Raw genomic sequence first — 23,235 nt, 5'->3', positions numbered from 1 at the left:
GCCCCAACCTGTTCAGCCAAAGCCACCCCACAAAGCCAGCACCCCACAGACACCGGTGCCCACGGGCCTGTCTTTCTTGCTTGCTGGGATTTTGAGCGCGCTGCCAACCCCACGCACCGGCGGCGTGGCCATTTCTGAGCCCCGATGCATGGGCAGGGAGGTGCAGCTACAAATCCTGCCTGCCAGCTGCTGCCCGCCCTTCCCCGGGGCTCGGTGAGGCGGTTTTGAGCTGGGAGCTTTGCTTTTTGGCTATTTTATTTTACTTTGTTTTACTTTATTTTAGTTTACTTTGTTTTATTTTATTTTACTTTGTTTTATTTTACTTTGTTTTATTTTACTTTGTTTTATTTTATTTTACCTTTTTTTTTTTACTTTATTTTGTTCTTTTATTTTATTTTGTTCTATTATTTTATTTTGGTTTGGTTTACTTTGCTTTGTTTTATATAACATTATTTTACTTTTAATTTATTTATTTATTCAATTTTATTTTTTATTACTTCCTTTCCTTTCCTCTCCTTTCCTTTCCTCTCCTTTCCTCTCCTTTCCTCTCCTTTCCTTTCCTTTCCTTTCCTTTCCTTTCCTTTCCCTTTTCCCTTTTCCCTTTTCCCTTTTCCCTTTTCCCTTTCTTTTCCTTTCCTTTTCCCTTCCTCCGAGCCCCCCTCCCATAACGAGCACCCCCCCCGCCCCCCACAACGAACCACTTCGGCCCCCCCCAAACGCCGCTACCCCCCCGCCGCACCGTGGGATGCTGCGGGGCGCTCGGCGCTGCGCGGAGGCCGCGGGGTGGCGCAGCGGGGCCGCTCCGCACCCTCCGCTCCGCTCCGCACCCTCCGCTCCGCCCCAGCGGCCGCACAGCCCCGCACAGCCCCGGCGGCTCCGGGCGCTGCAGCCGCCGGGGCCGCGCCGTGCTCCAGGTGAGTACCTGCCGGGGGGGCGCGGGGAGGGGGGGGGGACAGGCGGTGTCCCTCGGGTTTGGGTTGTTATTTCCCCCTCTAAAAAAAAATAAAAATATTAAATTAAAAAATCCCCCTTTTCCCATTTTTATTTCCCCCTTTTTCATTTATTTCCCTCTCTTTTCATTTTTATTTCCACCCTTTTTAATTTTTTTATTTCCCTTTTTCATTTATTTTCCTTTTTTCATTTTTTACTTACCCCCCTTTTCATTTTTTTATTCTAATTTTTATTCTCTTCCCCGTTTTTCATTTATTTCCCCCTTTTTTCTTCCTTTCTTCTTTTTTTTTTTTTTAAATTTCCCTTTTTAAATTTGTTATCCCCTTTATTTTTTAACTCTCTTTTCCTCCCCCCATTTTTATTCCTCCCTCCCCCCCCCCCCTTTTATTTAGTAATCTTTAGTTTGGGGGTAGCACCTCCTGGCACGCTCGCTGCGCGCAGGCGCAGAGCCCCTCGCTTCACACCGCGGGATGCTCCTGGTGGGACCCCCCCCAAACCTCCCCAACCCCTCCCTGCCTGCTCGGAGGGGGCTGTTTGGGTTTGTCGCCTGTGGAAGTGGAGGCAGGAGGAACACAGCGAGAGTTGAGGCTTGTCTGGTTGCCACTGGAGACCAGAGCTGCCCTGCGCACCTCTCCGGCCTCGGGGAAGGCACTGCCAGGAGACGCCGTGCCTGGCCCTTGTCCTAACACCCCCCCTTGGCACCCTCATCCCCTCACCTGCCCCATGGGAACCCTGCCCCATTGCACCCCCATGGGATCTGCCTCCCCTCGCCGTGCCCTTTGGGTCCTTCCCCCATTGCACGCGCCTCGGGGGCTCGCTGCTTAGTGTCCCACCTCTGTTGCCCCCATGCATGCACCTACGGGTGCCATTTCACCCGCCTTTGGCTGCTCAGTGCTGCCGTGGCATCCTTGGCAGAGAGGTTTTGGGGTCAGCCACGTCCCCGCGAGGCTGGAACAGTTTCTTGCTCAGTTGTAACTTTAGCGGGGAAAACTCCGGGGAGTTTGCTACTTGCTTGGGAAGTGCTTATTTTCGGCTCTCTCCAGGATCAGTTAATTATCACTGGGAAAAAAAAAAATAAATTATTGCTAAGATCTCATAATTAGGCAGCCTACCGAGGCTCGGCTGCTCAGGAGGCAGCAGAAAGCAAATGTATTTTGTAAAATGTTTCTTGTGCGTGCGTGTGAATAGAGCTGCACAGGCAGAGGGCTGGCATCTGTACTTGCGCTCGACTGGAGAGCTGGTGCACGCTGGCAGCTCAAAAGACCTGCAAAATAATGATTAGGAAAAAAAAAAAAAGGCAAGAAAGAAATAAACCCTGCTAAAAGGCCTCCTGTTGTCCTAGCAGAGTTAGGTCTCAACTCATTATGATCTGCTTGTGAAACCGTTGCTGCCTTTGGGGAAAAAACCTGTTAGTTAATCTTTGCAGGGCCAGGTCTGCCTTGATATCCTGTTGGAGCAGCCTCTGGGCCGGGGGTCCAGGGCACAACCGTGGTGCTGCTGCTGCTAATAATAACACAATAAGGAGTTTACCCGCTCTGATCCGGCTAAAGACAGCAGCGAGGCTGGCACTGACACGATCAGCCCCCGGCCTGTCCCCACATTAGGCAGATAAAGCTCACACAACAAAGGGCCGGGCAGCGGAGCAGAGATGTGGTCCAGTTTTTTGGGGGAGCGGGTGCACAGGTTGCTTCGGGGAGGGCTACAGAGGGATGGGGCTGTAGGGAAGGGATCTGCAGAGGGCAGGTTTTGCAGCCGAGCAGCGCACGCCAACACGGCTGAGGCCAGGGTGTTCTCATTTCCTTTGCTCTCCGAGTTATAATTTGTTCCACATTGCAGTGCCGGGGCGGCCTCTCCCTCCGCTGGCAGCATCCGAGCTGCGGTCGTTTCCATTATACCAAGGCTGCGAATGCGAGCGGTTTCCGTTAAAAAAAAAAAAAAAAAAGGAAAATTTTCAAATAGGGATCTGAGCAAATAGCTTTTCTGGTTGCTGCTCTGGGATGGTCACAGCTGAAATCTCGCTGCCCATCCACGCTGTGCACATGCAGACACAGCCTTGCGGAGCTGCCTCTGCCTTGGGACGAGCCTTGGGGAAATTCCAGGAGATTAAAAAGTGCTTTAATGGTGCTGCTGCTCTTCCCAGGAGGCAGTAAGATGACCTGGTAGCTACAGGTTGATTGGCTTGATATCATCCCCCCGAGGAGGAGGAGAAGAAACCTAGCTTGGGCTTTGATTGATTAAAGACTTGAGCACCAGGAAGAAATTCCTGCCACCCAACGTGGCCGCATGGAAAATAACTCCTGGCGAGTAGAAACGATTTCATTCTCTGACAAGAGAAGTGACTCTCTGGATGTACCACACTTTTGTGACGCGTTTGAGTTATGTGATGTGATATTCTTGCAGAAATCCGCACTCTGCAGTATTAAAAAAAAAATCAGTCCAGTATTTAAAGCTGGCATTACACAGCATCAAGAAAGCCCGTATTAAATAAACCTGATCCATTTCAAAGGCAGTTATCAGGGGAGATTATCACTGCTGGGCACTGCTAGCTGGTAGCACGCCCTCGGTGTTTCAGTGCCTTTATCGCTAATCGGGAAGGAGATGGAACTGATTTCTGGAAAAGCCTGCGGCTCGCACAGAGCAGCGCAGTGTTAATGGTTTGGACAAATAGGGGCTGCGAACTGGGCAAACGGGCAAACGAAAAGCATCCTAATTAAAGGCAGGCAGAAAATGGAAATCTTTTTTGTGCCCAAAACCAATAACTGGAGTTTTGCATGTTTTTCTGTCCCTAATCTGGGCAATGAATTGAGCACTCACCATTTCAATACTGGGAGAGGCTGAGCGGGGGCTCCCTGTCTCCCCCCATCCAGCAGGAGCTGCTAGGGGGGGTGTGCCTCTATCTGGATTTCTGTACTGGAAAAATGAAAAAAATCAGATTAATAGAAATTTTACTCTGAAAATAAATAAACAACAAACACCAAAACCAGCCATTTACGGTACAAGTATGTTCTGTCCTGGCACTACCAGATCTGCATTTGGGCTTGTGGCAGCCAAAACCATCTCCTACTTCTCAGTGGGGAGATGCCAGACCTCTCAGGGAGGGATGGAGGGGCTGCAGAGAGCGCCTTGCAGCTGGAGATGAGAACAGCACCCCTTCGGTCCACTTATCAATAAAATCAAGGGGGCAGGGGGCTCGATCAAAGCATCTAAACGCTCTCACGGAGGAGAAAACACACGATAGCCGAAAGCTTGTTAATTGAGCAGCGCAAAGCACGACGAGAATCAATGTCTGGCAGCCGAACTGGACGTCAGGCATAAATATTTAAGCAGCGGGAGCGATTAATCACAGAAGCAGCCACGAGAGGCGGCGGCGGGGGGCTCAGCACCTCTCTGCCTGGCAGAAAGTTCCTTCCATAGCCCCCACGTGGGGCTGGCTGCAGGGGCTGGGCTGAGCCCGCTCCCAGGCCTTCGTTAGGTGAGTTAATTAGGCAGTGCTTTGGTCTTTAATCACACAGAGAAGAGCCTGTCTCGTGCCCTGCTGCCTCTTTCCAAGAAACGCCTGTGAAATCGGCACAGGCCCTTGGCAGGTGCTGCTTCTGCCGTCCAGTTTTTGTTACCCCTGGTCCCTTTCCTGCAGATTCATGATAAGGAGGGTGAGGGGACGGTGCTTGGTGCTCAGCAAAACATCCAGGAAGAATAAATCCTGGTGAGCATCCATCCCAGCAGCTGGGGGAAGGAGCTGGTGCAGGATGTGATGTCCTCCCGTGAACGCGGGGGTCCCCAGCCTGGTGTCCCCACCTGGGCATGGGAGGGGGAGCTGGGGGTCGTGGGCGTGGTGCTGGTCCCGTCTCCTCTTTCTGATAATGTCTCTTTTCCCTCTTTTTCTCTCTCCCTTTCCTCCCGGGACCGCTCCTCCTCTTCCTCTCGCAGGACGCCCTCAGGACGATGCCCGCCGGGGGAAAGACTACGCTGAGGAGGGGGACGGATGGAAGGACAGGCAGGGTGTGAGAAGGATGGCAAAGTAAGGGGGGGGAGGCTTTACTTGGGGTGGGGGCTCTGGAAAGGAGGCGTGGATGAAACAGGACCCTTGGGATACACAGGGAAAAGCAGTGGTTTGATGACAAAGTTCTTGCTTTAGCATCTTTTATGGCAGGGCCTTGTTGGGATGCCGGGGTACATTTCCTCTGCCCGAGCTGTGCTAACAGCCTGGGGAAGTGGCTCCCAAGTGCAATGGTTGGGGTGTGTGGGGGCACGCTGCCCTGCTCCCCAGGTCAGGGCCACCCCAGGAGGTGTCATATGGGCACATGTGTAGGGACAGCCTGGGCAGGAGCAGCTCCTGGGTTAAAGGGAGCTGCAGCTTCAATCCCATCCCTGCCTCAGTTTCCTCACTGGGAAGGCAGGAGCAGCCTTCCCAAACCCAGCAAGTCCCAGTGAGGCTGTTGGGGCCAATACTCAGCCCTGAGGGCAGGGTGCAAGCACAAATATCATGTCACAGCCCTACCTGCTAGGTAGAGTTCTCACCCCAGCTTCCATGACCCAGGCGGCAGCAGAGTACCAGGGACACGGCCACCATCTCCTCCCCCTCTCTGGAGCTCCAGCACCTCTCGTTCAGAGACACAGGGCTGTAAAAAGCACAAACCTGAGCGTTTTCACAGTCCTCACGGCACTGGGATATCCGTGGGTGGGAGAGGGGTGACAGCGGCTCATCCTGGGGTTGTGGCGCTTGCCAGTGCCTCAGTTTCCCCATCCGCGGCATTCAAAGCACCCATGAACCTGGAACACAAAGGTTTACACCCTGCAGAAATCATCCGTGCACAGCAGCAAGGCTGCTTCTGGGTGAGAAGGTGACCTCTTTCATTAGCAGCGGGGATGCTTTCTCTTCCCGAATTAGATGGTGGCTTGGAGGCTGTCCAGGGCCAGCATCACTCTGCCTGATAGCGCTGGGGCTGCTGCGCGGCCAGATCCTGCTCGGGCAAGATTGTGCTGCAGATGCAGAGCTGCACCCCACACCTCCGTGGCCATGAGTGGCCAAATCATGCTGAACACAGCATCAGTGGCACATTTTGGAGGTCCGAATCAAATCCCTGCCCGTGCATGGGAGCCGACAGCAGCTGTGCACATCTCGGGCACAAACACCTCCCAGCAGGGCAGCCCGTTATCAGGCTGGAGGTGAGGGAAATTCCTGTCCTGTCCGAGGCAGAGAGGCATAAATTCCTCCTGGAACGCTCCCAGCAGCAGTTTGGGATGCAGCACGTTGCATTATCAGCGCCGTGCAAGCACCGGGTGGTTTTGCATCCAGGATGCGATTTCAGAGCTGGCCCCAGATGTTGGCGGGGACATCAAGCAAGAAAAAATCCAGCTGGCTGCTCCACCGCGGGCTTGCTCCAGGGAACCGGCTGTTGTTTTCAGGTGGAGGGTTTTTATGGTGTGCATGGGCTTTTTTTCTTTCCCCTCCAGTGGAAAGAGACGACAAATTCACATTTCAGGCACCGCGGTTGGCAATGATGTCGCCGTGTGCTTTAACGTCCTCTGCAAACCAGCAGCGGCAAAAAGATTTGCTGGAGTACGGATGTTTTTAGAAAGGCTAATTAAAGCCCATTTTCACACGGTGCCTCTCGGCGAGCGAAAGCATTTAGCAGTGACCTCAGACTAATTCAATTTGCACTTGAGCTTTCTGTTTCACCTCTAAAAAAGAAAAAAAATGGGATTGCTCCATAAACTCGTTAGAGAAAGGGACTCCCGAAGCGTTGGCTCCTAACCAGGCTGGGCTCTGCCGAGCCCTGGCTGCAACAAAACTGCTGGGCTCTGCTGAGTCCCGCTGCAGATAAGCACGTCCTGGCTTAGCAAGAGGGACTTCTTAATATGCATGATGGAAATTAACTTTTCAGGGACAAAGCCATCCTGCGGTAACCGTGGGGATGCTGAGGAGCCTGGCTGAGCTTGGTTGCTGGTGTTCTGGGCTGCATAGGGGAAATCGACCTCACTCCCTACTGGCCTTTTCCACCTCGGAGGGGGCTCCAGCACAGGAGGTGGCTGCTCACTCCTACCTGCCACACATCAGCCCTCCAGATACCTAATTTCTCCCTTTTTCCAGACCCCTGATTTCTTTTTCCCCTTTTTTCCATCCCCACCCAGCCGCGTCCCATGACGACCTCCCGCACCATGTTTTACGGATCCTCCTCCACCATGGCTCCGCCGTCCAAGAACCGGCTGAAGCGCCAGAGCCGCCTCCTGTCCCAGGTCCTGCAGCGCACGCTGAGCTACAAGGACCGGAGCCCCACCTCGGCTTCCCCCGCAGGCGACGGGGACGACCCGGCCGAGCTCTCCACCCAGCTCTCCGCCCCGGGCATCCTGAAGATTTTCGGAGGCAACATCTGCGCGGGCACCAACTACAAGAGCGTGCTGGCCACGGGCAGCTCGGGCGCACGGGAGCTGGTGAAGGAGGCCCTGGAGCGCTACGGGCTGAGCCAGCTGGGCGCCGGGCACTACGCGCTGTGCGATGTCATCGGCAGGTTCGAGGGCCCCGAGAAGCGGTGGCACACCGAGGGGCTCAGGGTCCTCGGGGACCACGAGAAGCCGCTGCTCATCCAGGACCTCTGGAAGCCCAGGGAGGGCTTCTCGCGGCGGCTGGAGCTGCGCAGGCGGGCGGAGGTGGAGGAGATGGCGGCCAGGGACGTGGACACCACCACGGCAGGTCAGCGGGCGCAGCGGGGGCTTCCCAGGGGGTTTTGGGGTGCAGGGGGTGGTGCTGGCACCGGGTGGGGCAGGAGATGTGTTTTGGCTGCAGTGCTCTCGGTAGCATTGGTACTTGGCAGTCTGCGGGAAAATTCGGGACCTGTGACCTGAAGTATTCACCCCTGCTGGTGTAGGGGGAATTAAGCTAAATGAGAAGATAATGAAGAGAGAGCGATATAGGACAGCAGAGCCCCCCCAGAGATGCCTCATCTCCCCCTGCCACCCCTCACCATGATAGTTATCACAAGAAACTGACAGGTTTGTCTGTGGCCTGAGCACAAAGGAACCAAGTTTTCCTCCCCCTGCCCTCAGCTACAAGCCCATGAAGATGAGGATGGGAAGGTTTACATCAGGTTTTTAATTGCACGGGGCCCTCCATGGGCCTGACCTGGAGGCAACGGGCTCTGGTCAGGCTCAGGAGATGCTGGCCAGGTGGCTTTGCCGGGCAGGATGCCACAGGGATGGGCACGAGCAGTTCCTCACGCCTGTAGGAGCCGAGCGATGCTGCAGGATTACCCCTGGTGCTTGGGAAGGGGGAACCGAACCTCTCCCCACCTGCAGATGGGAGAAGAGCTTGGTTTGTCCCCCCTTCCCACCCAGGGCTCCTTTTCCATCTGCTGTAAGGAGCCCACGCACACAGCGTGAAGGAAACCGCCAGCAGCAAATTTAGGGAGAGAGCTCGGCTCCTGGGCTCCCCTCGGATTTAAAGAAACCCAGTTCCCCCATGCAGCAGGAACCAGCTTCCCCTGCACAGACAGGGGCAGCTTTAAGGGTCATCTTTCACATTTTTTTGGCAGTCCTCAAGCAAGTCCCAATACATTTTAACTCCCCCTTTTAAAAAAAATAGGACAGCCAAACCACAAGCCTGGGCAGGCTGAATGCAGACCCTGCTGGGGCCCCGTTGCTGTAACTCACTTGCTTTTCAGTCCAGGTTCCCCCATGCCCCATTGAGAAGGTACATATGATGGGGAGGAAGGAATAGCAGCCCCCAGCCTTCATTGTAATGCACGTGCCCGCTGGCCAGAGCCCCCTCCTCACCCCTCCATCACTCGCTGCGTCCACCTCGGGCAGGGAAGGGATGCTGGAGAACTGCTCCTGGCTTGCGTGACGCACAGAGAGAAAGGGGCAGCTGCCACTCACCTTGGGGGTCAAGGATAAAGCTGCAGAGGTGGATGTGCTTCTCTTCTCCAGCTGGGGTTGGAGATGTTAAGTGCTTCAGAAAAGCGGTGACAAAAAAAAAAAAAAATTTTTAAATAGAAAAAGAGGGCAAGATCTAAGTGCAAGAGCTACAGTCAGACGTAGCTGCAAGCGGTGGGAGAGCTGTGCTGCAGCTCTTCAGAGGGTCCCTGACTGAGCCCGAGGTGCCACCAAGCCTTGGTGTCCAGTTCCCCAGCTGGGACACGGGACAGCAGCGCTCACACCTCGAGCTGGGCACCGCAGGGAGGTTGTGGCCCCTGCTCGGCCACGGAAGAGGCTCTGTGCTGCCCGGGCTCCCCATGCATGGAGGAGTGGTGCCCAACCTCATTACATGCCCTGCATCTGGGAATACGAGGTTATATTTCTGGTGTACAGAAATACATCTTTTGTCTCAGCAGGGTGGTGGGTTTTAAACCCCGAGGCATTTTCCACAGCTGAAAAAAAAAAAAAAAAAAAACTACCAAAAAACAAACCAACCACCTAACACCCACAGTTACGTAGGCAGTTGCTGTACAGACTTACCTGTTAAAATCCCACTGCTGCAGCCATTTCTTTCAGCATCACTGGGGCTCTGCCACCACTCCCATCCCACACTGGTGGCACTGCCCCAAGGGACATTACACAGGGACACTTCTCCACCCCATCCATGGGCTGCTGGGGTAAGGGGGAACAAACCATCTGCTTCCAGCAGTGCCTCAAAAAGAAATAAAAGTCCTGCTGTGATTGGGGACCATGAGTGCCACCCACCAGGGTCACCCCCACCAGCCTCAAGGTCCCCTTGCCACAAGCTGAGCGCCAGCTGCCTGCCTAGGGCAGCAGGGCGCTGGGGTGGAAAACGCAGCTTCTGTGCAAAAATAAGGGGGGGTTTGGGCTTGGGGTGGCCTCGGAGAAAAGCACAGGGGTGCTGCAAAGCGAGACCCCCAGGGAAATACCCACAGAGCCCTTCCCCACGCAGGACACTGTTGATGTCACGGAGGGATGGCGCATTGCGGCCTGCCCTGCTGCTGAGCCAGGGGCCTGGGGAAAGGCCCTGCACCCATCTGTGACCTGTCAGCACCTGGCTTAAGAGTTTTATCTGCTCAGTTATCCATTATCCTAATTGGTTTATTAGCTGCTTCCCGGTGGGGAGGAAGGTGCTTGCTCCTCACGCCACTAATTAGCAGTGCAGGTGGAGCACCTCTGTGCTAAACGAGGCTGACGGCTTCCCCCCCCCCCCCCCGAGATCCCCGGCCCCTCAACTTTTGGGGAGCAACGAGGCAGCAAATAGGGAGTACGTGGGGTGCTTGGGGGAGCACCCACAAACCGGGGTGCAGTGCTCAGCTTCACCAAAACTGCCCCGTTTTGCTCCGTGTCCCGAGCTCGTGGGGGCTTCCCTGGGAACAAATCATGCCTGGGTCCCGCAAAGTTATTTATTTATTGACTGATTTACGTAGCCAGGAACAGGGACCCCTCTTTCCCAGGCTGAAAAAGAGGCAGGTCCCAGCCAGGCTCTCGAGCACCAAAACCCGCAGGTTTTCCCCCAGGATGCAGGAGGGGTTTGGAGGCAGCAGCTTGGCGACGCTTCCACGACTTTTTGGGTGGGATCACCTGCAAATGCTGGCGAGGAGAAAACAGCACTACAGGACCGAAAATAAAACAAAATAAGCTGGTTTGCAGACGGAGTTTGTTACGCTCAGGAAAAGAGCCGTGTTTATCTTTCCAGTGCAGCTCCGGGGTTAGCGGGGAGCCGGTGCCGGGGGCTTTGCCGGCACTGCAAAAGCAGCTTTTTCCTCCGTGGTTTTCCTACACAAAGTAAATACAGAAGCTTCCTTCCCCCCAGATAAGGGAGCGGCGATGGCGTGCCCCTGTGGGCGGGGGGACCCCAGACCCTGCAGCTCCTGGTGCCTCCCGGTGCAAGGAGCCGGAGTTGGTGCTGCCCGGCAGGATCCGGCCCCTCTTGGGCTCGGGCAGAGGCTGTGGGGTGAGCCATGGCCTCCTGCAGACCCCTGGGGATGACAACGGGTGTCCTCAGTGCCTTGGCTCTGCTGGAACCCGGGCACGCTTGTTGCACCCCCAAATTTCACATCTGGGGGGTGCAGGTGGGGCAGAGGCGCTGCTGCGGCCCCGTAATGGGTGATGGGACCCATAACGCAGGATGGGACCCTGCCCGAATCCCAAGGCATGTAAGCAGCAGGGGCTATTTTCTCCCTCTCCCGCCCCCCTTTCCCCATCCCCATCATTTTCCCAGCAAAGGAGCGCTCGACTTAAAACAAACAAACAAAAAAATGTATTTCGGTACCGGCAGCCCGTTCCTCACCAAATAAGGCAGATGATGGTTTTTTTGGGGGCCGAACCTTGTCAGCGTCCCTTTAAGCAGCCCCAGGAGCCCGGCTGTCCACTCGGCCGTCCCCAAATCCCTCTGTCTGTCCCCAAATCCCACCGTCCGTCCCCAAAAGCCGCCTCTCCGTGCATGGCCGGAGCAGCAGAGCTGCAGGCAGGGCTCTGGCTCGGTGCTGCACCGACGCTGCCGCAGCACAGCTCCCGCAGGCAGAGCCTTCAGGCTTTTCCCTCTTCATCCTCCTCCTCGGCCAGCCCCGAATGCCAGCGCCCTGCTCCCGGGAGGCTGCCCACCAGAGGTACGAGCCGGCCGCCGACCCCACAACTTCTTCTTATTGCTGCTGGAGCCCAGCTGGCAGCCTGGGGGGTGGGGGTGGGGGTCCCAAGGGAGCCCCCACGCTGGGGATGCCGCTGCTTCGGTGGCTGGGCCAGGCCTGACTTATTCATTCGTCCTGCAGACAGCGCTGCCCGAATTGATGCCTGGGAGAAGTTAATTACAGCTCGCTCCTGCGGCAGGCGAGCGGGCAGGCTCCGCTGCAGCTCCCTGCCTGCCTGGGGGGGCTCCCTGCAGCCCCCACTCTCTGCTGCCCAGTGACTGCTACAAGCCAGAAGGCAGCATCCAGGCTCTATTTTTTTCCCCTCTTTTTTTTTAAAAAAAAAAAAAGATTGAGATTTTAGAGATTCCCTTTTAGCACAGTCTTCCCCCCCCCCCCCCCAACCCTGGCAGCATGAGGGATGCTGAACCCCTCCCTGGCTGCCCCACGGTCAGCAGGGGTTTTGGGATGGGCTGGGGTCCCTCTTTTTGGTGATGGGGAGGGAAGGGGGGGGGGGGGCACAAAACTCCCCACACTGGCGCCCTGTAGTTGGGGTTGGACACGGGGTGGGCAGGGGGACGCCAGCCCTTGGGGGGGGGGGGGGGGTCGCTCTCCAGCTGCGCTCCCCAGGGCTCCCAGCAGTTCCACCGCATCCCTCCGGCACCATGCTGCGGCACCCGGGATGCTGCTGGGACAGCGTTAGGGCTTCTCCTCCCGCAGGCATCAACGCCCAAGCGCGGAAACTGCAGCGGCACCGGGCCAGGGGGGCCATGCGGGTGCTGGCGGGGGCTAAGCGGCTCAGCACCCCCCCGGCCCTGCGACGCAGCCTCAGCGAGAGCAGCCTGGGCCGCCCGGCGTCGCGGGACGAGGAGCAGCTCCGCAGGCACTGCTCCACCTTGCCCGACAGCCTGCGGGGTCCGGCCAGCCCGTGGGGGCCCGCGGCGGAGGAGCGGAGCGGGAGCAGCATGCGGTACTCCCTCTACCAGTCCCCGCACCTCCTGCTCCTGCAGGGCTACAGCCAGCAGCATGTAAGCACCGCGCAAGCCTTCCTGCTCACCGCCCCGGCATTTTTTTCTTCCCCCCCCTCTCCCCCCTTTGCTTTTATGGCGCCCATCCACGCTCCTAAATCCGCGGGGATGGGGAGCTGCTTGCATGGCTGGAGCTGCTGGGGGGGTGGGGGTTATGGGGTGGGTGGAAAGGGCAGCCGTAAGGAAATGAGCTGTGTAAGTCTGGGGTGTGCGATCTGTCCTGCACACCTCAAAGCACGCAGATGGGTTGAGATTTTTTGAGGGGATCTGGCTGTGGAGGCACGGGGAAAGCCCGGAAGCTGCATTCCTGCCCCGGCGTGAGGCAGACCCAGTTCTGCAGGACGAGGGCTGGGAGCTGCCCTGGCCCCGTCTGGCTGCCTCGTTACTGGCAAACGTAATGAGAGGCAGCGATGAGACAGCACGTCTGGGTGCCTCTGCTCCCCAGCCCGGGAGGCACTGGGAGAACTGGAAAGGACTGGGGCAACTCTTTTGGTTAATGGCTACTTTGTCCGGGCTGAATATCTGGCTAGTCTGAGATTTCCAGCTCTGCCTCGGCGCTGCAGCTCTCTTCTGTCTGCTGCAAGCCCATTAAACACCCGGGGAAACTGAGGCACGGGGCGGTTCTGTGCGCTGCCGCGGGCAGGGCAGGGGCTGGGAGGGCGCAGCTGCCCCAGGGGCACGCAGGTGGGATGTGGATGGAGGGCTCCTCCTGCCCTGAACAGCCCCAGAGCTGCCCCATTTATCGCATGCGCAAAGCTCCTGCACCCACGTAGCAGCGTGCCCAAAGCAGCCCCGCTCGCTGGGCTCAGTGCTGAGCGCTCGTTTGTCTTTGGTGCTGCCAAAGAAATGCACGTCGGGGTGCAGGAGTTAAGGGGTGCATGCACGTCCTGGCTGCACCACCCACGCTTCTCATGGGGCAAGGAAAATAAAGAGAGAAAAGTGGTTCTGCTGCCGCGAGGTGCGGGCAGCCGGGGGGTTGCAGCACACCGTGCACAGCCCCCCGCTCACGCCGCGTGTCCCCGCTCGGCAGGACAGCCTGGTGTACCTGCTGAACCGCGAGCAGCACACGGTGGGCCAGAGGACGCAGGCGAGCAAGCCCAGCATCAGCCTGTCGGCCCCGGACATCCTGCCCCTGCACTGCACCATCAGGAAGCTCCGAGCATCCCGGCACCGCTCCGAGGAGCAGCTGGTGCTGGAGCCCAGCGCCGGCGCCGGCGTCTCCATCAACTTCTGCCAGGTGGCCCGGACGGCCGTGCTGCGGCACGGGGACCTGCTGTCCCTCGGCCTCTACTACCTGCTCCTCTACAAGGACCCCATGAAGGCTCAGCCTCTGCCGGCGCAGACCCTGCTGCGGCTGCGGGCGCTGCACCCCGAGGGCCCCCCCATCTGCGGGGCGTGCGGCAGCCTGCTGAAGGAACGGGGTTTTTCGGGGGCTCCTTCCAAAAAACGGGGCCCTTCACCCACCGGCGGCCCCAGGGCTCCCCGCAGAAAGCTGCTGCTGGAGTTTGAGCCGGCGGCCGAGGACGTGCTGCTGCGGCGCATCGTGACCCTGATCGAGCCGGGGGGGGGACGACCACAAGCTGACCCCCGCCTTCCTGCTCTGCCTCTGCATCCAGCACTCGGCCACCAGCTTCGAGCCCGGAGACTTCGGGCAGCTGCTGCTCAAAGCGGCCAAAATGATCCAGAGGACGGTGTGGGTCAGTCGCCAGGGGGGTGGAGGGGTGGGGGCAGTGGGGAACCCCCCATGGGCTTCCCCACCCTGGTCCCCACGTGCGGCCGATGCCCCTGACGTGGTCAGGGGGATGCTCCCCCCGCCGACCCCATCCCCAGGTCGTCACTCGTGCTTTCTCCTTCTCTCCCTGCCCAGGAGCGGACGCGGGAGCTGGCTGAGAAGCAGTCCCAGCAGTAAGTGCCACCCACCTCCCCTCCCGGCTCTGCCCCAAAGCAGGGGGAATTCAGCCCAGTTCTCCCTCCGCAGCCGGGTGTAACCACCCCGGTGCCCGCCCAGCCTGCCAGCACTGCTGCACACTGCGTTTTCTTGCTAGATCCCACATATTTGGCTCTCTGGTCCTTTTGCCACGGTGCCTGCAAAGCCCCTGCTTGGGAACGTGGGGCTGGGAAAGCTTGGGGCGGGGGGGGCACAGGACCCACAGCAGCCCTGGGACTTCTCGCGCTCAGGACCTCACCCAAATGGGACCCAAATTCCCTGGGGACACAGCTGGGATGGCCTTTACTATAGCAGGAAAAAGTGGTTCAGCCGTTGAGAAACTTCCCAGATGCTTTTTATTTGTTTTATTTTTGAACGGCCCAGCATGGGCAGGCCGGGTTTAACCGTCCAGAGCTGGCAGGCGCAGCGCATATTTCTCGGGGAAAGAGAACCTTCCTCAGCCACGGACGCTTCCTGCAGTTGAGCTGGGCCAATGTTGGGGGGGTGCCCCAAAAACACCAAGTCCCCCTTTGCCATCCCACAGAGCCACCAGATTGGTGTGTGCAAAGGGTTTTCCTAAGCAGGGTGCTGGGCTCAGTGAGGTCTCCAGGCTCATTCCGAGGGCTGCTTTTTTGGCTGCTTTCACCCCAAGAAGCCCCCAGCCACGAGCTGGGGGGCAGCAGCTGTAACGCCCGCTGTCTCCCCCCAGCCAGGACCCCGCCGCCCTGTCCTGCTTCGGCATCGCAGACCTGCTGCCGGACCTGCAGCACATCCTCTTCTGGATGTCCAACGCCATCGAGGTCCTCTACTTCGTCCAGCAGAAGTCGCCCACCTACATCCAGAGCATGGAGGAGGAGCTGGACATCAAAGGTGGGGGGCTCGGGGCTGCTGCTCACCCCACATAGCCGCTTCCACCGGCTGGGAGCGACTTTATCCCTCTGACCCCTGGCTGTAAGCAGCTCTTGGTGCTCCATGAGGCTCCTTTAGCCTCCTGCAAGCCTCACCCGCAGCACACGAGGGTGATCTGCATCCTTGCACCGTGCCCAGGAGCATGAATAACCCCCACGCTGGGGGAATTCGGGGAGCTGTGAATGGGGGGGCTGCCCTGCTCAGCTGCTCGGTTCTCCGGGCTCTGCTGAGCAGGGAAGGGCTGAGCCGATGGAAAGAAAACAGTCCCAAAGCGAGCCAGGAAGAGGGCAGCATCCTGATTTCCACCCTCAAAATAGCTGCCAGAACAATTTTGGGTGTGCAAGCATCAGGCAGCCCTGGGGTTGGGATGCCCCTGCAAGGGGAGCTGGGTGTTTCTGCACCCGCTTGGAGCCGGCGGTGATCTCGTGCCGGGGACCAGCTCCATAGACAGCCCAGCCAGCTTTGTTTCCAAATTTTCCCCTTTGCTCCCACATTTTCCCCTCCATCCCCCAGGCTCCAAGGAGTCTCTGTTCTCCTCGACCATCACAGCCAGCGAGGAGGCGATGACGGTGCTGGAGGAGGTGATCATGTACACCTTCCAGCAGTGCGTCTACTACATCTCCAAGGTAGGCACCCCCCAGGAGGGCAGCAGCTCCCCGCGGCCATCGCGAGCATCCCCAGCAGTGCTCGCAGGAGCCTTTAGGCTCGCGTAGCACCGAGGTGCTTTCCTTCGGGCTGCAGTGCCCCGATTTTTGGTTGCAGCCCAGGAAAAGTGTGGAATTACCGCGGCTTGTTTCCCTGCTGGGGAGGAGGTGTTTGGGGAGAGCTCGCTTGGCTCCGGCCGCTGCCCGGCGCGGCGGCCAGCCCCGGCATAATGGTGCGATTCAGGGCAGGAGGGAAAGGGGCCCCTGGGCTGTCACCGTTGGACCGGGCGGCACCGCGGGGGAGCAGGGAACAGAGCGGGCAGTGTGAGGCAGGAGAAAGGCGGCTGTGTGCGGGACACGGCCCGCGGGGACCCAGGGGATGCTCCTGCGCTGCTCCGTCCTCGCCTCGCTCTCAGCCCCAGCACAGACGGGTGTTGGATGCTGCTCGCCCGGCCGGGCTCCTCCTAAAACAAACAAGGAAACAAAGGAGCATGGTCCTGCTGTCAGCTCTCAGCTCCTTCTGCCTCCCGTGCAGTGTCTGTACGTGTCGCTGCCGGCCCTGCTGGAGTGCAACCCCTTCCAGAACGAGGGCCGGGAGGGCTGGCGGGCGTCCCCGCCGCTGCCCGAGGAGCTGCGCAGGGTGGTGCTGACCTACCAGGCTGTGCTGGACCTGCTCCGCCAGTACGAAGTGCACCCCGAGATCACCTCCCAGATGTTCGCCTACCTCTTCTTCTTCTCCAACACGCTGCTCTTCAACCAGCTCCTAGACAAGGGTCAGTCCTCCTCCTCCTCCTCCTCCCAGTCCTCCGTCACCCAGCCCTCACCCCAGTCCATCCCAGTTCCTCCTGGGGGAGGTCCAGGAGAGAGGGGGCTGGAGATGGGCAGGTTCCAGCGTGGTTATGGGGACACCAAGCACAAATCCAGCAGCTGAGCACCCGCGCCTTTGCTTCCTCAGGCTCTCCATCCTCAGCATCCCCCTTAGGTCACGTCTCACATGGGGTTGGCTTTTGCGGTGCCCATCCACTACCAGGCTCACGCTGAGCTGTCCCCAGGCAAAGCTCCCTGTCCCCCTTGCACACACACAGCTGCCCCCTCCAGCTCCCCATTCCCAGGAGGGGTTTAACCCTAGTCTCGTCCCTTTTGAGTCCGGACAGAGGTGGCTGGAAGCAGTTTGCTCCACGGAGGGCTGCTTACTAAAGAACCACCGCAGCCTGCTTTGTAATTGAGGAGCAAGACGGTGCTCGTTAGCCCTAATTATCGCAGCAGCGCTGCCGGATGGCAGAGCTGGCTCCTTGCCCCAACCCTATTAGTGCCACCGTGAGTCATAGCCATGGGACACGGGGGACGTCAACCTGGGGGCGTTAATTGGGGGCATTAATCGAGTTTTGCCCCTCGGCAAGGGGCTGGGGGCTCCGGCTGAAGGAGGGGGGGGGGTCTGTTCCCCCAAAACCACGCTGACGGGGCACTGCTCTGCCTCGCAGGCTCCTCTCTTGGCTGCTTCCACTGGTCGCAGGGGGTGAAGCTGCGAGCCAGCGTGCGGCTGCTCCTCGAGTGGCTGCGCGACGCCGGCTTCGAGCAGCTGGCCCAGCAGTTCTTCGCCAAGCTGGCCAGCGTGGCCAACCTGCTGGCCATGCCCGGCTCCCAGCTGCTGCAGGTGGGTGAGGGGGGCTCTGACCGCGATGGGTTGGGCACGGGGGCGATGCGATGCCACTCGCCCCGTGCGCTGTCTCCTCGCCCAGATGAGCTGGCCGGCCCTGCGAGCCGAGTTCCCGGCGCTGAGCCCCGCGCAGCTCCACCGGGTGCTGAGCCAGTGCCAGGCGGTGATGGACGTGGGCTTCGTCGCGGCTTGGCAGCCCGGCGAGGAGGACAGCACGACCGCCTTCCAGCACGGTGAGCCCCTGGTTTTGTGGTCGGTGCTGCTGCGGTCACCGGGGTCCTGGTGCCCGCAGGATCCCTGCGAGGTTTTTACTAACAAACCGAGCAGGAGATGCCCTTCCCCTCCCTGGGGCTCCTGCAGGTAGCAGCAGTGATCAGGAATAACCTCGGTCCCGTGACGCTGGGGTATGACAAAGGATGCTGAGTGCACTTAGAGGGGTGTGGGGCCACTTCTGCGCTCCCAAACGAGGGACGCTGCTGCTGCCCCGTGGCCCCAATCCTGGCTGGGGAGACCCAACGGGGCGAGCAGGAGCAGCCTGCCGATGCTCGCCTCCCTCCTGCTGCCTTTCAGAGGGGATGCTGGAGTCCTTCGACAACCACCCGCCCATCATCCTGCCCAGCGGGGGCTTCAAGGTGGACCTGGAGGTGGAGACATTGGACGACAACATCTACCGGCACCTCCTCTACATCCGCCACTTCCTCTGGAGCCTGCAGAGCAAGAGCCCCCAGGGCGGGGAAGGGCCAGGCTCAGCACCCCCAAAGGTAGCCTTGGCCCCCGCGCCCCACGGAGGGGCTGTTTTCAGGGGGGGGGGGGGGGGTGGGGAGGTGCTGAGCCCCCTCCGAGCCCAGACCTGAACTCTCAGCCTGCATCCCGGAGCTGCTGGGGAGGGAGGCGATGCCCTGGTGGTGGGAGCTCAGCGTGCAGAGCTGCTGGGAGGATTAGTGCTGCTAATCCCCCCCTGCGGGGTGCGGGGAGGGGACAGCAGAGGACAGGACAGCACAGGACAGGCTCCTTCCAGTGGTCTCATTAGCAGGGAGAGTGGAGGACGGGGGTATTTGCAGGCAGCGCTCCCCTTCTCCCCGGACGTGACCCCGTCCGTCCCCACGTAGGCAGGCAGCCTTTCACAAAAAAAAAACCCGCTAAGGGTAAGTTGTGGCCACAAAGCTGCAGGGTGAGAGTTGTGAGAAGCCAGGGCAGGCACCAGCAGCAGCCAAATCGCTGAGGTTTCGGACGGGGCCGACAGCCACGATGCGCACAAAGCCCAGGGGATGGCGGGGGTACAACACCCACCCGCCCATGATCCCATAGAGTGTGTTTTGGGTATTTTTTTTCTCCTTTTAAAGAAAGAGCCACGCGCAACACCAGAAGTCCTGGAGGAGAACACGAGCCTGGTGGCAGCCCCGGGGAGCAGCACGGTCACCCCGGGGGGCTGCTGCTCCCCAGGGGGCTGCACCGAGCCGGATGGGAGCCCCCTGCCCGCCCTGGCTGCCAACGGCTGCCCCCGGCAGCACCCCGCCAGTGAGCCGCAGCTCCAGGAGAAGCTCCAGCAGCTGCAGCTGGGCAGGGGCCCGCCCCCCCCGGCCCCCTCCTGCCTGCTGACGCCCCCCACCACCCCACTGAACTTCGACTCCGCCAGCCCGGAGTCCCCGCAGGGCACCGGCAAGACTCTGCAGGACCCGCGGAGGAACGGGATGAACGGCACCAAAGGCAGCACCCCTGAAGGTACTGAAGGCTGGTGCTGCCCTTGGGGGGGTGCAGGAGGGGGGACAGAGCCCATGAGGCCACCTTTGCTGCCCTTTTCCTGCACACACACGGTTTTTAGGGGGATTTTTGGTGCTTGGTCAGGGCAGGGGAGCACATTGAGCATCTCGGCCTGCACCTGCCCCAGCAGGGAGCCAGCCCTGGGGCTACCCCAGGTCGGCTTTGATGGGGTTTTGGGGGGGGGGGGGGGGAAGTTGTAAGGCCGAGTCTGGGGGACAGCAGAGCGATAATAACCCGGTGTCCCCGCTGCCAGGCTGCTCGCCGACCCCCTACGACTACCCCACGCCGGAATCCTCCAGCCGCAGCTCTGCCACCGATGACTTCTGCTACGTCTTCGTGGTGGAGCTGGAGAGAGGGCCCCTGGGGCTGGGGATGGGGCTGATCGACGGCTTGGTGAGTTCCTGCCGGCCGCGGGACGGTGCCACGGCTCTGCAGAGAGCTGCCCTGGGACACGTGGGAGGGAATGGTTCACACCTCGAGGAAGGTGACGGCTTTGCACGGAGCCAAGGAGCTTTTATCGGGGAAAATGAGGCACGGAGCAACCTCCAGTGGATCCCCGCTGCTGCGTTGCTGCGTGCCAGGTCCGTCACAGCTGTTCTGCAGCTGGCGAGAGTGAACAGCTCAGTGCTGCTGTGGAAGGAAAATGACTCAGGCGAGGTCTTTCCTATGCCCTTCGGTGCGTGGCGAAGCAAGCACGGGGGGGACCCGCCCTGCCTATGCCGGCGGGGTCCAGGGGCTCACGGGGTGCCAAGCAGCGCTCCGTCAGCCACTGTGCTTGCTGCTCCCCCCTCTCTGGCACACAATTTGGCTTAGCGCAGCGGAGCATCTTACTAAGGTGGCCTTTCACGGCCGTGTGTTTGTTAGTCAGTAGGAAACAGGGCGTCACCGAGCCCTGGGATAGCCAGGAGAGAACGGCTCCCAGCCCAGCTCCAGGTTAACGATGCTTCACGCTAATTGAGCCACAAAAGATTGCCCGGCCAGACGCTCGCTGCCTTTCCCCCCCAACAGCACACGCCTCTCACCTCTCCCGGCATCTACATCCGCACCCTGATCGAGGACAGCCCCGCGGCCGCCGACGGCAGGCTCTCCATCGGGGACCGCATCCTGGCTGTCAACGGCACCAGCCTCATCGGGGCGGACTACCAGAGGTGAGGTTACCTGCGCAGGACGTGGCGAAATAGGGGGAAGTTTGGGAGAGGGAGCAGGGAGAAAATGCCTGGGGCATGTTCTGGAAATAAAGCCGACCCCAGAGGTGGGTCTCGACAATCCTCAGCTGCTCCAGCTGCAGCCCACCCTGGGCATCCTTTCCCAGGCTGCAGGGTAGGCAGCTCGCACCCACCTTGCTGTTAGTGCCTCGGGGCAGAGCTGCTCTGGGATCATTTTTCCCTCGTCCTGGCAGTGCTTGCGTGAAGGCCAGGCTCTCCGTAAAGCGAACTGCCGGAGGGAAACAGACCCTGCTTGTAACACCGAGCAGGCACAGAGCAGAAGCTGGGGGTGTTTGGCACGGGGAGAAGAGCCACCCGGTGTGGCTGCTGCTGTCATCGAGGTGGACGAAGGGGATGGAGCCCTGCTGGTTCAGCACACAGCCCGTGAACTCGCAGGCTCTGGGGGCTGTCGGCCTGTGGCTGGGCCCCCAGGGAACCAGCGTTCACCTCTCCTCCTTGCCGCTCTCTGCAGTGCAGTGGACCTCATCCGTTCCGGAGGGAAGAAGCTGCGGTTTCTGGTCGCCAAGTCAGACATGGAAATAGCAAAGAAAATCATCTCCAGCTCCTCTTCTTCTTAGTTCTGGTGGTACAAGGGGCTCTCTGCAGCAACTGGAGCTGCACCCGCGAGCTAAGGCTGACCTCGTGGAGCCCGGAGTGCACGAGGGAGGACTAGGACTCCACAACTGCCCTCGATTTGCTTTTCAACACCTTGCCCTGCGCTGCAGTGGATGGAAGGACACACAAAGGTGCTGCACGCTTCTCCCCACTGCACCAGCTGGGAGCACCATTCCTGATCCATCGTCCAAATCTCACCTTACAGCCTGTGTCATCCTTCTCAGAAGCTTTCCTGCTCCTCCATCCTCCTGGAAGAGAGCAGGAAGGGATGCTCGCCCCACGGAGGCTGGAAGCAGGCTCCTCTGTTCCTCCAGGCTGACAGCCCTGCATGGTTCTCCTCACTCTGGCACAAACATTCAGGAACGCATTTCGGTTCTCCTGTTACTCTTTCACAGTGGAAGGGCAGGCTTGAAACAGCTCTGGGATTTAAAGGTTACGTAGCCAGGCCTGGGTTTCACTGCGACAGCAGCAGGTCAGGCTGGAAAATGGGCAGAGCCAGGGCAGGCACCCAGCTCTGGGGTGGTAAACGCAGCACAACAACCAGGAGCGGGATCCCAAGCAGGATGCCTTGCTGGGAGTCCCCGGGGCCGTGCCCGAAGCCAGGTGCCTTTTGCTGCTGGGCTACAGTCACGCTGCCCCCAGCCCTGCAGAGGGATGGGATGCAGTTTCAGCAAAGGGCTGACACCACCAGCAGTTCCCCGAGTCCCGGGGGCAGGCCCGTTGAGAACAGGGTGCTCTCATCCTGCCCCACGCAGCGGATTTACTGCCCGGCTCTGCCACCGTTTCCTACCCAGCTCAGAGCATCTCAGAAGTGCGTGCTGCGGCCAGGCCCACGGGCTCCCTTTGGGAGGTCGGGCTCCCTTTGGGAGGTCAGGATCCCCTCGGGAGGTCAGGATCCCCTCCAAGTCCCAGCAGCAGTTCTGCAAACACGGCCTCAGCAGAGCCGAGCTGGCAGCTCCACCGTGCGGCTGCCCGGTCCCCTGCACACGCAGCCTCCTGCCCGCCAAGTCCTGTGCGTGCTTTTAGCGACATTAGCGGGATAAACCCGACCTGATTTCCACATATAGACAGATAGCGAGACCTAGTTTAGCTGAACCCTATTAAAACAGCCTGCCATAAAGCCCTACATCACACCCTGCACTTAAACCTGCGTGGTCTAGGCTCTGGCAGCAAGTCAGATGCTAACGTGGCATCTCACAACGGCTCTCCGAGGATTGTGATGCTAAAAAGGGGATGCTTAGAGCGGATGGCCTTAATTAAACCTCAGATATTTCACTGCTAGAGTTCGGTTTCTGTGCTTAGCCTCGCACTTTGCAGGAGAGAGATGTCAAAATAATCCATGCAGGGAAAAAACCTCCACATGCCGGAGTCGAACAGAGCCCGGCCTGCCTTTTCTAGGGCGAGATGGACGAAGCACCTTGCTTCCCTGCTAGGCTGTGCTCGTGCCACCCGGCCTGGCTCCAGCAGGCACCGGGAACACCGCACCACTTGGCCACTGACTCAGCTGCACCAGGCGGGCGAGCAAAGGCTCAGGGCTCCTGGTGATTCACTCGCCTTCGAATCAAGTAGGCTGGCCTGGATACCCTCTGCAGAGCTCGGCAGGAGCCCTCCTGAGGCCCGTGGAGCAGGAAACGCGCTGCCTAGAGCCCCAGGGGAAGCTGCAGGCACTCCTTACCAGCCTCTGCCCAGGAGCGAGGGCGCAGGGGACGCCTGGTTCGCACTAGACAGCATCAGGGCTGCACCCTGACCAGTTCTGGAAGTACCAGAGCGAAATCCTCAGCTCCCCATGGAGCCTGACTCCCCGGGCACACCTGGAGGCTGGAAACAGCCCCAGAGCTGGATGTTGCTCACAGTGCAGTCAGGTACTGACACAGACCGTAAATAAACCCTGCTATTTACTGTTGTGCATGAGAGCTTGCTTCTCCTGGGAGGAGCAATGGGACATATCTACTTCCCCGTTTGTTAATACTGTACAGCTC

At 59.4% G+C, this 23,235-nt stretch overlaps 1 protein-coding gene and 1 long non-coding RNA gene across 4 annotated transcripts; one reads left to right on the top strand and one right to left on the bottom strand.

Moving 5' to 3' along the window:
* Positions 1-1,200: 1,200 nt before the first annotated feature.
* On the top strand, positions 1,201-21,623 carry RADIL (Rap associating with DIL domain). The gene is given in 16 exon segments (XM_040575333.1): positions 1,201-4,969; positions 7,084-7,642; positions 12,231-12,538; positions 13,569-14,099; positions 14,101-14,235; positions 14,406-14,443; positions 15,175-15,335; positions 15,888-16,000; positions 16,554-16,791; positions 17,500-17,672; positions 17,758-17,908; positions 18,246-18,436; positions 19,019-19,397; positions 19,690-19,829; positions 20,445-20,584; positions 21,114-21,623. Coding segments are annotated over 16 exon segments (3,399 nt in total). The 5' UTR covers positions 1,201-4,933; the 3' UTR covers positions 21,220-21,623.
* Positions 6,693-10,493, bottom strand: LOC121078797. Of its 3 annotated transcripts, none has more exons than XR_005824750.1 (3): positions 9,403-10,259; positions 8,722-8,896; positions 6,693-7,808 (listed from the first exon to the last, which is right to left on the bottom strand). It is a non-coding gene; the product is annotated as an uncharacterized LOC121078797 (long non-coding RNA). The 3 variants fall into 3 exon arrangements; XR_005824751.1 differs by having other exon boundaries at positions 6,693-8,896; positions 9,403-9,574; positions 9,817-10,252; XR_005824749.1 differs by having other exon boundaries at positions 6,693-8,896; positions 9,403-10,493.
* Positions 21,624-23,235: the final 1,612 nt, after the last annotated feature.

The sequence above is a fragment of the Cygnus olor genome, chromosome 15 (genome assembly GCF_009769625.2).
Source record: "Cygnus olor isolate bCygOlo1 chromosome 15, bCygOlo1.pri.v2, whole genome shotgun sequence".
Taxonomy (NCBI): domain Eukaryota; kingdom Metazoa; phylum Chordata; class Aves; order Anseriformes; family Anatidae; genus Cygnus; species Cygnus olor.
This window is presented reverse-complemented; position numbering and strand designations above follow the sequence as displayed.